Genomic DNA, 15143 nt, shown 5'->3' on the forward strand with positions numbered 1-15143 from the left:
GCCAGGTGCTCACATATGTGACCTGTGTTCTTGCGACTCTCCTGAATGACATGTCCATTATTCCTGCTTCAAGGGTGAGAAAACAAAGTTAGATGCCTTGTCTGAGTCCGCACAGCTCACAGGGGCAGAGCTGGATCTCACTTAAGGGGGCGGAATGTGGGGAGGGGGGCGGAGGCGCTGACAGGCGGGGAGGGACCTTGCAGACTGCAGAGGGCATGAGCCTTAGAGGGCCTGGGGTCATGGGCAGGGGTTCCAGGCCCTTGAGGACCGATCAGAGAAAGGTGGGCTGAGTTGTTTCTGGGGAGAGCCGAGCCAGGCTCCCCAAGGCCTCAGGACAGGCAGAGTCCCAGAGGGAGGGACATTTTCCTGGGGACTTGTTTGCTCCCTTTTCCCCCTTCATGGGCCCCTTGTCCAGCTTGGAGCCATCAGGAAGGACGATTGTGTTTCCAGCCATGTCCTTCCTCAGCAGGCCAAGTCCTGGTCCTTGGGGACAGCGTCCGTGGCTAGCTCAAAGGGCACCAGTGTCCTACAGCAGGTCATTTCCAGGCAGTGTGGTGGGTGCTGGTCGCGGGAGCCCACAGAAGGGGCGCTCTGCCTGGAGGAAGTGTCCGTGAGCGGCCCAGGCAGTGGGCAGGACTCAGTGGTAAAGGCAGGAGGACCTGGGTGTGGTAGAAACGCCCAGCGACTGCTTCCGGGGGGCCGGGAGCCCCGGCGCTCTAGGGTGGAGGGGAAGAGCACAGGGCTCATTGTAACAGAGGAGAGTCGTCGGCAACCAGCGGCAGCCGCCTCCCTGTGCTGCCTGCCCGGGTGTTTCCGCAGAGCAGCAGCTGCAGTCCTGGGGCCCAGCAGCGGCTCAGAGGGCAGTCTGCAGCGGGTCCGCGGGGGGCAGGGTCAAGATGAACGGACAGAGGACCCCCTTATTCCCCAGGGGGAACGGCTGCAGCTCCTCGGCCTGGAACTGGGCAGTCCCCTCAGAGACTGTGAAGGTGGCCGTGACCTGGTGGTTGAGGCAGTAGATGGTGTTGCCCAGCACGGTGCAGCGCAGCGGCACGGCGTCGGGCAGGGGCAGGGCGGCGGCTCGGCTCCAGGAGCCGGTCACCGTGTTGTAGCGCATCACCGCGGCGCCCACGCCGCGCAGCAGGTCGAAGCGGTACAGGAAGCCCCCCAAGGCCACCATGTCGCTGGAACGCCGGTGGCTGGCACTGTAGGGGCACTCATCCCACGCGTTCTTCGCGGGGCTGTACCTGAGCAGGCGGTAGAAGAGGTGGCCCCCGGTGACGTAGATGTCCCCACGGCAGGCCACAGCCTCATGCGCCACAGGGAAGGTGCCAGCAGGGAGGGGCGCGCGTGAGGTCCAGGAGTCCGTGCGGGGGTCGTAGCGCTCCATGCTGTACAGGCACTCGCCCCCGATGGCGTAGAGCAGCCCGTCCAGGGCCACCAGTTTGAGCTGCGCACGGGCCTGCAGCATGGGCCGCACCTGGCTCCAGACGCCGGTCAGCGGGTTGTAGCAGAAGACCTCGTTGGTGCAGACGGCCTGGGCGCCCGAGCCTCGGACGCCGCCCGCCAGGAACAGGTAGTTGTGCATGGTGCAGAGGCCGCAGCCCCGCAGCGCCGCTTCCTGCGGCACCTGTGTCAGGGGCCGCCACCTGTTCTCCCGGGGGCTGAACACGTGCAGGTGCGATGGAGGAAGTAGGGGCGCGGGCCCGTGAGCAGGAGCCTCGTCGCCACGAGGGCCCCTGGGGAGCCCTGAGCGGCTCATCGGGTAGAGGCTGGGCAGCACGAGGACCCCCAGCACGGCCTGGCCGCGGCCAGTCCGAAGGCTCAGGATTCGCTCCCTGTCAGCCCCGCTCAGCTGCCGGTACAGGCTGGAGTCCCCCAGCACGTGCAGCAGATTGTCGCTCATCACGGCGTAGGTCTCCTGGGCCAGGCTGGGCTCCCCGTGCTGCTGGGCGAAGGCCAGCACATCCAGGCAGCTGCCCAGGTCCAGCCGCCGCTGCAGAGCTGCCGCCGAGACTAGCTCTCGGGCCTGGGAGCTGGGCTTCCAGGGTCCCTCCACCGCCACCCAGCTCCCCGGCCTCTGCAGAAACACCATGAGCCTGCGGGCCTCTTTCTGCCTCTCTGTGAGGATGTCCCTGCTGCCCACAGGGCTGGGCCTCTCTGCCGGCACCTGTCCTGGGGCCACCTGGCTCAGCTTGCGCTCAGAGCTCTCGGCTATTTCGCACACGCTGCGCTTCCGCGGCCTGGGGACTGGCTGTGGGTCCCGCCTGGCCGCGGGGGCAGGGCCGGGGGCGGGGTCAGGGGCGGGGCCAGGCTTCGTGCGCTCAGGCGGCGGCGAGGGGGCCGCGAGCAGCGCAGGTCCAGGCAGCTGCGAGTCCTGACGCTCCTCCTGCGTTCCATCCCATGGGCCTGCAGGAGGGCCTGGGGTGGCAGTCCTGGCCCTGGAGCTTCTCTCTTGTTGCTGACACTCAGCCTCAGCCGGGCCCCATGTGCCCAGCCCCGTGACTGCCCCACCAGGGGACCCATGCCTATCCTGCGGGCTGGGGACCGCCCCTTCAGGGGAAGAGCCAGTCTCTCTGTTCTCAGACAGTGCGGAAGTGCTGGGCTCTCTGGGGCTCCGCAGAGCTGCCCTTGGGTCTGTCTCCTGGGGCCTCTCTTGCCTGGGGAAGGGGTGACTCCTGAGAACCATTGAAATGAGGTTTCCCCAGCTAGTTGAGGTCTGCCCCTCCTGCTTGCCCTTGCGGAGAGCCACACTGGGCTCCTGACATGTGGGCCTTGACTCACTAGTGGGGGCAGGCGCTGCGGCTGGGGCTGGGGATGCACCTGGGGCTGCAGCTGGGGCTGGGACTGGGGCCGGGGCCGGGGCTGGGGCCGGGGCTGGGGAAGGGGCTGCAACTAGAGCTGGGACTGCGGCTGGGGCTAGGGCCGGGGCTGGGGATGCTGCTGTGGCTGTGGCTGTGGCTGTGGCTGTGGCTGGGACCGTGGCTGGGGCTTGGGCCGGGGCTGGGGCTGCGGCTGGGGCTTGGGCCGCGGCTGCGGAAGGGGCAAGGGCAGGAGCCGGGGCAGGGGCTGCAGCTGTGGCTGGAGCTGGGGTCCGGGCTGGGGAAGGCGCAGGGGCAGGAGCTGGGGCTGGGGCTGCGGCTGCGGCTGGGGCTGAGATTGCGGCAGGAGCTGCTCTGAGACTTTCATCCTTAGCAGGACCCTGGGCAACTCTGAGGGGCAAAGAGTGTGAAGGAGAGGCGTTTGGAAGCATCGAGGCCACCGGTAAGAGGCCTCGGGGGGGATGTGCTGAGGGTGGGGGGGCAGAGGGTGAGGGCTCAGGGGTGTGTGGGGGAGGCGCGGATGAGGGACATGCGGAGGGGGCACAACTGAGCTCATCTGCAGCTGGCTCCCCTGGGTCCAGACTGTCAGCCACCTGCCCACTGCTCGGCAGCCCCTGAGACCCTCCCGCTTCTCCACCACTGTGGCCCACCTGCTTCTCTGGCCTGCCTGACTCTGAGCCCAAGAGAAAGTGCTCTCCAGAGCCGCTCGCCCCGGCCTTTCCCACAATGCAGGCCGCTGTGGTCCCGTGCCCTTGCGACAAGAGAGGGCGTCCCCATTGCCGTCCCTCTGGCCGTGGGCCCATGGAGCCTGGGGCCTGGCTGGAGCTCCTGACAAGGACCTCCCTCCTCGCCCAGGGCCAGCCTTCCACGGAGACTGGGGACCCCTGACACTCCCTGGGGGCCCAGGGCCCAGCCTCTCTGCTCTCACCAGCTTTGGTCCCTGGGTCCAGAGCTAAAAGTGGGGCTGCTCGGGGGCCGCTCTTCCCACGCCCCATCTCTGAGACATCTGTCAGGGGCCCGGTCTGCACGGTGTCCGATGGGGGCAGCTCCTGGGGATAAGGGGACCTCTGGAAGCCTGCAGAGAGGCTGCCAGCTGCATCCACAGCGTCCCACACACTCACCACAGTGCCCAGGCGTAGGGGGTCCAGCTTTGGGGGGCAGCAGGTTCTAGCTCCTGAGCTGTCATCCACCTGCCACCGCCGGCCACCTGGGCCTCTCCCCAGGAAGCCAGGTGGCCCCACTCCTTGTTGCCAGGAGGTAGCATACTGTTCCACTGTGCGGACCTGGGCCTGGCGAGCTGGCGCCTTGTCCAGGACACCGCCTGCCTCCACCCGCCCCTCCACCTGTTTGCTCAGACTCCGAGGAGTGAAGTGTATCAGGACAGGGGCGGAGGCACCCCCTACTTGGCTCTTACCCAGGAGGGCAGCACCTGGCCCGAGGTGCTCCCTTCCTTTACCTTGGGGGGCTTCTGGGGTGGCATCGCCATGCCGCTGTCCCAAGGCCCCTCCGCTGGCCACCTCGCCAACAGTCTTGGGTGCAGGTACGGCTATGGCAGCCAGGTCTCCGCTTCCTGGGGGCTGCAGATCCTGGGTGCCTGCTGTCGGTGAACTCCCCTGGCTGCATCCTGGAAGGTCTGGCTCCCCCTGCCCGGAGTTCTGTCCCTGGAGGCCACCACTGACCTCGGACTCTGGGGGCAGGGCTGGCCCAGCTCCACCCGCCAGGGGCTGGGCCGGGGGGCCTGTGGACGCTGGTCCTGCTGCCTCTAGGTCCTGCCCAGAGCCAAACCAGTGCAAGGCCAGTGCGGTGGCAGCCACCACAGCCAGTGCCAGCAGGGTGAGCACGGCGCTGTCCCAGTCATCATCCCCGTCCCCATCCCAGCCCCAGCCAGGGCCAGCAGGCTCTGAGAGTCCCTGGATCATGGTGCCGGGCCGCAGGCCAGGAGCTGCGTGTGCCCCGCGCGAGCCCGTCCTGCAGTCAGGCCGGCTGCTGTCAGCCCAGATGGCACCGCGGAGCACCCCGCCCAGCACGCTGCCGTTAAGGTGGACTGCTCCGGGGCTGTCGCTCCGCCTGGCCTGGGAGGGGGCTCCCTGAGCCCGGACCTGGCTTGGGGGTTTGTCAGTCAGGCCTAGCCGGAGTTATCAGGGGACAACCTGCAACAGCTTCAGGAGTTCAGGGGCCTCTCTGGGCCCCCCGCCTAGCCCCTGCACCCCTCTCTGTAGTGGCAAATAGCAATGTCCCTCAACGCTGTCCTGCATCCCAGCCCACTGCTTTTGCCTGATAGACCCTCATACCCCCAAACTCCTCCCACTCCCCAGTGTCCCTCCTCCAAGCCAGGGTCCGGTCTCAGGGGCCCTGGCAGGAAGAGTCAGCCACAGGGAGATGTGATCTGGAGCCTGAGCAACACGATGCAGCCTGATACAGTTACCGGAAACCGGAGAGGACGCTGGGGAGGGGGAGGTGGGGACACAGCAGTGGTGCCAAGCCCACGGCGGGGCTCAGACCAAGGAGGGAGGCCATGGAGGGCATGGGCCTGGCACCGAGCACTGCCCAGCACAGAGATGGGCTGCTTGGTGGCGTGACCTCCCGTCACTCTCGGTGCGAAGTGGGTCCTTACGCTGCTCTCCCCCGGGACACGCCCGGCTGCTCAGGACCTCCACCTGAGTTCAGCAGAGACAGGACAGTTTTCAACAGCAACTTTCTAAGCCATTAGGAGAAAAAAATGAATGAAATAAAGAAAATCCAAAAGTTATAGTTCTCTTTTTATAGGCCCGGCTTATGACAACCCACCTGGCCCTTCTAGAGCCTCCTGGGCCTCCTCTGGCACCCCTGGACTGTCTTGGCTGCCCAGATGCTGCTCTCACCAGGCCCCTGGGGAGCCCTGAGCCCAGCCTGACCCACTCCCATTGAGCACGCCTGCCTGCCAGCCAGCCCTGGCGCCCTTCAGAAACCTCTGGCCCTGTGTGTCTCATCTCGGTCCCCAACCTTCCCTCACCCCAGCCTCATCACTCCACCCCACCCTCCACGCTGGGACCCAGGCCCCTTGCAGGCCGGCATGCAAATGCCTCTGCTGGGCAGGCACCTGGCTGCCCCTCTGCATATGGCGTCTCGGGAGGAGACTTGTCCCTTCCATCTGTGTCTCACTTAAGCTTATCTCAGGAGTGAGTCTTGGGACAGGCGCCAGGTGAGGCCTAGACAGGAAAAAGAGCCTGGAGTCCCTGGAACAAAGCAGCACTCCCCCCCGCCCCCAAACATGTGTTTGTTCCTTCTGCTGGGACACAGGACTTTTCACTGACTCAAGCAGCAAGGCGATGGCCAAGGAGTGTCCCTGGCACCCAGCCTGGGCTCTGCCGAGCTTCAGATATCTCCCCCATTTGGTCACCTCTTAGCTCCCCGAGCATATCAGATGACAGAGGGTGGAAGGTGGGCCATGCTTTAAGGTGGACCTCAGTCGGGGGCGGGCTGTTTGGACACTGCCCTTATTCTCCGCCCCAGTCGCAGGCTCTGCCTCTTGGTTAAGTTTGGGGTCCAAAGACCTTGAGAGGATGATGACATCCCCACATGCACCCCTTTATAGGCCATGGAGAATGCCATCGGGCATCGCTGCCCAGCTTCCGAGGGCCCTTGTCGTCAGTCTGAGCCCCAGGCTGCTTCAGAGAACAGGAGATATGTCCACCAAGTGATACCTTCAAACACTGCAGTGGGGAGAACCGAGCACAGAAACTCATCCAAGCACGTGTGTTTTGTATATGTATAAACAAGTCTAGAATAATGTTTAAGGCTTAGAAAGTATAAATCCCAAATTTAATAGTTATAGCCAACAAGGAATATTTCATAAAGAATTGGGAAGTTTTATGCAAAAAAAAAAAAAAGTTATTTAAAAAAGAGAAACAATACAATATGATTTATAGAGGAAAAATTAAAACATGTAAATATTTGACAGTATGGGAATGATGAAGAAAACATGCGCATCACTTTAAAATGTGACGTCGACAAACTTATTTAAATAATGATTGATAATGTGGCTGTGAAGTTTAATACAAATATTAAGGGGGAGTCTCCTAATGGAAGAGGCATACAAAAAAAATGTTAAATAATGACTAAGTATGGAAAGGAAAAGAAAGAAAGAAATCATAATGGAAGTCGCCTCTTATTCCAAAGGGGAGAACATCTAAATTCTGTCTAAACATTGTCTAAATCTTGAAATCAGTTGCTATATTCAGTTCAAATGTAAGTTAAAATGTTTCTTATTCTAAGTTGTTATAGACATTTGCCACATTCGGGGATTGGATAACTTAATGTGACAAAGATGACAACTGATGAAAGACAATTCAGAGGTTCAGAGGACCCAAAGCGTCTCACGCAGGAAGAGAAAAGGAGCCAGGGCCAACATCCGGCAGGTAAAACCGCAGCGAGCGCCGCAGACGGGAGATTCCCCAGGGCAGCCGGGCGGCCGGGTTAGCCGCAGGGAATGGCAGCCTTACGGTCGGCTTCTCAGCGACAGAAAGATGGAGGCCAGAGGACAGCGCAATGAAATTTCCAACTTGCCGAAAGAAAATAACTACCAATCTAAGATTCTAGGCTTAAAAGATACAGCTTTCAAGAACGAAGGCAAAATAAAAAACATTTTCAGACAACTAGTCTTTTTGAAAAGAAATCCTAAACTCTGTATTTTTTCAGGCATAAAGAAAATCATAGCAGACGAAAGGACTAAGGATGCCAGAAGGACCGAGATCAGCAGCAACAGAAGGTGGGAGCATATTATAAATCTAAATGGAGAGTAACTTCGTAAAACGAGGATAAGGTCTTGTGAGTGTCTTCATCGTGGAGAGTTCAAAGAAAACAGCAGAACCAATGAAAGCAACGAACTGACTTCTCTTGGGCAGTCGAGCTAAGTGTCTGACAAACACAGCTAGACTGACCGAGAGAAAAAGGAGAAAGACACAACTAAAATCAGAAACAAAAGTGGGAACATTACTACTGACCTTACGGAAAGAGAAGGGTTGTAAGAGAACACTGGGAACAATTATACCTCAACCAATTAGAGAACCTAGAGCGAATGGAAAAATTCCTGGAAACATGCCAACTACCAAAAAAGACTCAGAAGAAATAGGAAATCTTAACAGACCTATAACAATAGAGAGATTGTGTCAGAATCAAAAGCCCCCAAGAGAAAACCCAGGACCAGCCGGCGTCACTGCTGAATGTTCTCGCACATTTAAAGAAGAGCTAACACCATCCTTCTCCAACTCGTTCCCAAGATTGAAGAAGCAGGAACATTTTCTAATTTATTCTATAAGGCCAGCATTCCCCTGATACCGAAGCCAAATAAATACATCACAAGAATAAAAAATTACAACCAGTATCCCTCATGAACATAGATGCAAAAATCCTCAACAAACCCAACAGCATATTAAAATATTAGACACCATGGCCAAATGGGATTTATCCCAGGAATGCAGGGGTGGCTCAACATAGGAAAATCAATTACTGTAATACATCAATTAGAATACATTAATTTTTCAACTACATTAATGTACTAGAGTACATTAATAGAACAAAGTGAGAAAAGCACATGATCATCCCAACTGACACAGAAAGTACACTTGACGAAATCTGGTACCCTTTCACGATGAAAATGCTCAGAAACCAACAATCAAAGGGGATTACTGCAACATGCTAAAGGGCATTTTTTAGAAACCCGCAGCTCACGTCATATTCAATGGTGAAAGACTGAGACCACGCCCTCCCCTAAAATCAGCACAAAGAAAGACGCCAGCTTCTGCTGCTGCTGTTCAGCATTGTCCTGGAGGTTCTGGCCAGAGCTACCAGTGAAGAGAAAGAAATGAAAAGGCGTCCAAATTCGAAAGGAAAAGGTAAAACTATCAATTCACAGATGACGTGATCTTACACCTAGAAAATCCTAAAGAATCAACAGGAAAGCAACTTGAGCTAGTGAACAATTTTAGCGAAATTGCAAAACATAAGATCAACACACAAAAACCAGTCGTGTTTCTACACACCAGCAACAAACGATTCGAAAGGGAAATTAGGAAAGCAATTCCATTTACGATACTATGTAAAAGAATTAAATACTTGGGAATAAATCTAACCAAGGAAGTGAAAAACTTATATGCTGAAAACAACAAAACACTGCTGAAAGAAATTAAAGAAGCTCTAAAGCAATGGAAAGACATCCGTGTTCATGGACTGCGAGACAGGATCATTACGACGTCAGCGCTATCCTAGTGATCTACGAATTCTACACGACATCTCTAAGAATCCCGATGGCCATTTTTTGCTGAAATGGCAAAGCCCATCCTCGAATTTATATGGACTTGAAAGAGGCTATGAATAGCCGAAAGAATCCTGAAAAAGAACAAAGTTGGAAGACACACGTCCTAATTTCCAAACTCACTACAAAGCTACAGTATTCGAAGCGTGCGGTACTGGCGTTCGGGATAGACATATGGACCAACAGAATAGAACTGCAAGTCCAGAAATCACCCCGTGCATCTATAGCCAATTGATTCTGACAGGGTGCCAAGACCATTCAATGGAGAATAACAGTCTCATCAATAAAAGGTGCTGGGATATCTGGATAGCCACATGCAAAAGAATGATCTTGGACCCCTACCTCACGCTATGTACAAAAGTTAAATGGATCAATGATCTAAATATGAGGTAAAACCATAAAACTCTTAAAATAAAGCATAGGAGTAAATTTTTATGATCTTGAATGTGGCAATGAATCCTTAGATATAATGCCAATAAAAATGAGCAACAAAAGAAAACTAAATAAATTAGACTTCGACAAAAAGTAAAACTTTTGTCCATCAAAGGACATTATCAAGAAAGTACCAACTTACAGAATGGGATAAAATATTTTCAAATCACATATCTGATAAGGGTCTAGTATCCAGAACGTATAAAGAACTCTTGCAACTCAACTACAAAAAGACAAACGACCATATTTTTAATGGGCAAAGGACTTGAATAGGTATCTCACCAAAGAAGATGTATAAATGACCAGTAAGCACATAAAAAGATTCTCAACATCCTCAGTTATTAGGGAAATGCAAATCAAAACCACAGCGAGGTACCACATCACATCCTCTAAGATGGCTATAAATTAAAACAGTAGTAAATGAAAGTGCTGGCAAGGATGCGGAAAAACTAGAACTCTCATATAGTGCTGGTGGGGATGGAAAATGGAAAACGACTTGGCAGGTATTCATAAAGCTAGACATAGAATTGTCATATGACCCCGTGTACACCTAAAGTAATTAAAAACAGGTTCTCAGACATGTACATGTACACTCAGGTTCAGAACAGCACAATTCACAATAGCTAAGAGAAAACAGACCCAATGTCCATCAATAGATGGAGAAACAAACTGCGGTAGGTATACACGTTGCATCAGACAGAGAAAGGAAGGAAACTCTGACACCCGCTACATCTATCAACCTCAAACGCATTCTGCTAAGTGCGATAGGCCAGACACAAATGGACCAACGGTGTGATTTCACTTGTATGAGGTACCCAGAGTAGTCACAGTCGGAGAGACAGGCAATAGATAGGACGGTCACTGGGCGGAGAGAGGAGTCCTGCTTAATGGGTACAGACTTTACGTTGGGGATGATTAAAACGTTCGGGGCACTGAGAGCCGAGGCGAATGTATTTAATGCCACTGAACTGTACTCCTACGAATAACTTAAATGATGAATATTATCCGACGGTCCCCAAGCTGTCATTATTCTGCAACACAGGCCAGTCGTAGATGTTCCAAAGGCACCACGTAAGGTCCCAGCAGCGTGGGTGACCAGGAGCCCTCATCACATTTTACTTTCGGAGGTTTCCCCAAAGAGGAACTAGGTATATCTAGTTTCTTGAAGTAACAAAAAACGAATGAGTCAAAGAATTTCCAGGCCCAGAAACAGCCCTCAGGAGGATGCGGGTTCTGGTGACAGGACACCAGGGTCAGTCGCGGCCTGGCTGTCTCTGGCAGACTGGCTCCGCCCAGCTGAGTCTGTCCTGGGCTAAGCCACCTAAGGAACATCCAGACTCACATCTCAACCATTTAGAAGTTCCGTTAAGAATCACCAGGCCAGTCGACATCAGCAACCAATATCTAATAAATAAGTCAAGAAATAACGGTTTGTTGGGGAAAAAAAAAAAGGCATCAGTGTGTTATTTAGAAGTGTTTAGTACCAGAGTTGGTGGAGGAGGCTGCCTCCACTGGTCCTGATGACTGTGGAGGGCAAGTAGAAGTCAAATACCATATGTATTTGTTTTAAAACTTGTGGAAAAATAAGAACAAAGTACATCGTAAGAAATTAAATTCTTGCCAAACATTACAAAAAATTTCCCCGATGATAAACAAATACTGACTAATAGACAAACTGTGCCATTAACGGGGGTGGAGGGCGCGGTGGTGCAGAGCATGCAGAGCGCCCACTGGTGGTGGTTGCTGTGCACAGTCCTCCAAACTCGCCTCGTTTATAGAAACGGCTCCAATGTACTTAACGTGAATCCATGTAAAATCTTAAGTAGCTATTTTAAAAGTGGATTACAATTTATATCCGTCAAAGACGTATATCCATTAATGGCTCAAGGCACATCTGTGATTCATTTGTGACCCCCCACTGCACCTCATCTCAGTGGCTGTTTTCTGCTATAATCAGTGAAAATGAATTAATTAAAGCTACATTAACAGTGTGGATGACTCTCAGCAGCATAATGTTGATTTGCTGTCACATGGTGGGAATGTAAAATGGTTCAACCACTCTGAAAAGTTTGGCAGTTTCTTTAAAAAGCCAAACATACACTTACCGTCCACCCTGCAGTGGCGCCGAGCACTCGTCCCAGGGGAATGAAAGCTCTGCCCACACAAACACCTGGTCAAGATGTTCATAGCAGCTTAACTTTTAATGCCTAAGCTATTTTTAAATCAATAATATTCTTAATAAGAAGAATTTTGTGTATCAAAAACTACAGGTATAACTAAACCGTATTTAGGGGGAAACCATGACCATAGCTTTAAATGTCCTTATAATTAAATAAAGAAGATTGAGAAATAAGTCAGCTAATCCTGGGTTCCTAAGAAAGCTGTGGCTAAGTCTCATGAGCGCCACTGTACAGGGCCCGACCCCAGGCAGCAGGCTGGCGGAGGGAGACCCCAGCTGGGCGCAAGTGCCACCGCTGGCCCGGAACACACTGTCCCTTCTCATGGCACCGGCCTCCAAGCGGCCAGGTCAGCTCATTCTCTCTCGATCCTGTCTTCCAGGGGAGGAAGAGGGCAGAATTCCGCCAATCAGAGTTCATGAGTTTCCTGCACTTCCGGGCTGACTGAGGTGAGGAGCAAGGTGCAAGTGGCCAGTCACCACAGGAAGTGGCTGACCTGTGGCCCTAGAGGTAGACCAGGCTACGAAGACCTAAAATGAGCCTAAGAGTGTCTGATACACGAGCAAAACATTTTTTTAATTATCGAAAAGAAAAGAGGAATAATTAAAAGTGGAAAATAAACAAAGCAAAAATAAATGCTTTTATATTTCAGGATCTACAGATAAATCACTGAACATGAGAAATGAGGACAATCACCCCTTTTCCAGATTTCCTATGCTTAACATGTGATCTTTCAAATATATCGGTTGAGAAGCCACGCATGAGTCTGCGAGGCTTTTCTTCTTTCCCTTTATAGCTTCTTCTCACTCCGCTCATCCAGTCCCACGTCAGCACCTGCCACCCATTCACATCTACTGTGAACATGATTTTATTCTATAAATTGTACTGTTTCTAATTTTACGTTTTCCCCTCTTCCCTCCACCTTTATTTGCAGGTATTATTTTTGCTGCTCTGTTTTCTTGCTTTTAATTTGGAAACTCTCCCAAACTTTTCTATTCCACTGCTGCTGGATTTCCTTTCCCTGCTCTTTAATTTGACACTTACGACTCTATTCTTGGTTATAAACAAGATCCCCTCCGCGAGACAAAACCTCTAGATTCCCAGTCCCCACCTCTCCTCTCCATTTCTCCCCACCCCTATGAGAAGTCTGGGATGAGTTTACCTATCACTCAGCACCTGGGTTTTGCTGAAATAGTTTAATCTTCACTGGAATCTGGGGGCGGGGAGAGAGAAAGAGAGAGAGCAGATTCCTTAAAGCGATTCTTTCCCCCATCTTGGGGTCTGGTTCTGTTTGCTGTTTGTTTTCATCTTTTCTTAGTATCTTCCTCACAGCAGGACCTGCGTGATCTGCTCTCTGACTCCTTGCACATCCCAACACCATTCTTTGCTCAGACAGGTGGAGGCTGCTTTGACTGAGGAAATGACTTTAAAATATTCAAATTCTGTAAAATATTTCACACACGCGATAAAGTTCGCACCAGCCAAACAAAAATATTATGCCTTACAGTTTGCCCTATTTCAATATTTTTAATTTTAAACACAAATAAAAACTGAGGTGGTCATTACAGAATTGCAATAACTCAGGTTGTTTCTTCCTTGTCATAGTCACTCTGGTGTCATGGCTCATCAGACCTGCTGCTTGAAGGGAGAAACTTGTGTTGTCACAGGGAGTGGAGATGGGCAGCCTAGCCTGGAGCTCCACAAACATTTACAAGTCTGAACCTGCCAACCAAAACTGAAGTCCTCAGAATTAACTTCCACACAGAATACACTGCTTACTAGAGGGTAAGTAATATACATTGCTCATGGAAACTTACACATATGCTACTAAGACCGAGCAGTAATCACAGTATTGTTTAAAACTTGATCAAGAAAAACTTTGGGTGGAGTTTTTTACCTCTGACCTTTAGAATTGCTGGGCTCATGAGGATAATAGAAAGCAGATCAACTTCAGCACACTGAGTATTGTTTGAAAATTCTCTACAGAAGATGACCCTGCTTCGGGCCGCCTCGTGTCAGCCCTTGGAGGCCCCAGACAAGTGGCTTCCAGCAGTCCGCCTTGGTCTTCACGGCACAGCTGGCACACTGGGCTGAGCTCACTAGGCAAAGGCCAGGAATTCCTACCAGACCACTGGACACTCCCCATGGCCCCCTTACTCTTCTCCGAGTAGGCAGGTGAGTGGCAGAGCTGGGCAGAGCGGACCCATTCTTTTAGTTTACTCGACTATTCTTTTTTCTGACGTTTGTAAGAGAAATATCGTTTAAAATGTTTCTTTATTGATAACAGTCATTTTAAGGCTGTTTCCCTCTGCACACAGCTTTAGCTATGTCCTAGTGGTCCCCAAACTTTTTGACACCAGGGACCGGTGCTCCTATGAAAATCTGATGCCTGATGATCTGAGGTAGAGCCAAGGTGGTGATGCCAGCGCTAGGAAGCGGCTGCGAATACAGATGAAACTTCGCTCACCCGCCTGCCACTCGCCTCCTAAAGGGCCAGGACCAGTTCCAGACTGTGGCCCCGGGTTTGAGAACCCCTGTATAGAACTGGGTATGAAGGCATCTACCTCTGCAGTGTTGTATATAAGTTTTGAAACTTCGCACTTGAGTTTCTTTGACCCAGGAGTTTTTAAAAGAGATTTCGTTAATTTTTAGGTATTTACATTAGTTTCGTATTTTAACATTATTTCGTTTGCTTAGAATTGTTTCGAATTATGATCCAATTATGTGTCGCATTACACCTCTTTATTCAACTTGTGTGAGCTGTGTGTGTGTGTGTGTGTGTGTGTCCCAGCACATGATTATTTTTTGCAAATATTCCATGAGCTTAAATAGATGCAAAGTTCTCTCTACACATAATAATTAAATTGAACTTGCTGTTTGTATTATGCGAACAGCAGTGTATTCGAATAAGTGTCTTCATTCTCACAATTGTTTTTTGTCTACAAATTTGTCCATTTCTGGAATGGGCGTATTGAAGCCTGGAGAAAGGTGAGGCCAGCGTTCCGCGTTCCGGTCCGCGGCCCAGTCCGGTCCGCGGCCCAGTCAGCGGGACGCCTGCCAAAACCCGGCTCCACCCAGGACAGCAGGGCGGGGGCGGAGCCAGGGGGCGGCAGGTCCGGTTGCCAGGAGGCGGGAACCGGACACAATGGGGTCCGGGAGTTGGGACGGGCGGGGCGAAAATCCAGGCACCCCACCTTGCCCTCTCGTCCGGGAGTCACAGGAGCAGGTTAGTGCTTCAACTTTGGGCCCCCCATGAGACTTCCTCTCCGTGGTATCCTCGCCTGATGCCCCTAAAATATCCTGGACCCCTAGAACCTCGGGGAATTCTCTTCCCGCAGGATTGAGTCCAAACTTGGCGCGCGCGCACACCCCCTTACCGAACTCACTTTGGGGATGGGGGATGGTAGCTGACCTCCCAGCTGG

The 15143-nt window shown here is 52.6% G+C and overlaps 1 protein-coding gene across 1 annotated transcript; it reads right to left on the minus strand.

Annotated features, from left to right (window-relative positions):
* Positions 1–853: 853 nt before the first annotated feature.
* Positions 854–4738, minus strand: KLHDC7B (kelch domain containing 7B). Its single transcript, XM_011384136.2, has 3 exons — positions 3748–4738; positions 2586–3096; positions 854–2537 (listed from the first exon to the last, which is right to left on the minus strand). Exons 1-3 carry the CDS (start codon positions 4736–4738, stop codon positions 854–856), a joined length of 3186 nt encoding a protein of 1061 aa, XP_011382438.2.
* Positions 4739–15143: the final 10405 nt, after the last annotated feature.

Source organism: Pteropus vampyrus, unplaced genomic scaffold (genome assembly GCF_000151845.1).
Source record: "Pteropus vampyrus isolate Shadow unplaced genomic scaffold, Pvam_2.0 Scaffold563, whole genome shotgun sequence".
Taxonomy (NCBI): domain Eukaryota; kingdom Metazoa; phylum Chordata; class Mammalia; order Chiroptera; family Pteropodidae; genus Pteropus; species Pteropus vampyrus.

Bases quoted from the DNA above. Each gene is read 5' to 3' on its own strand.
- KLHDC7B (XM_011384136.2), bottom strand. From the start codon at position 4,738: ATGATCCAGGGACTCTCAGAGCCTGCTGGCCCTGGCTGGGGCTGGGAT. The intron at 3,097-3,747 runs GTGAGAGCAGAG...CGCCTTCCCCAG, and splicing joins GGACCCAGGGACCAAAGCTG to CCCGGACCCCAGCTCCAGCC. The intron at 2,538-2,585 runs GTCTGAGAACAG...GGCGGTCCCCAG, and splicing joins GAGCCCAGCACTTCCGCACT to CCCGCAGGATAGGCATGGGT.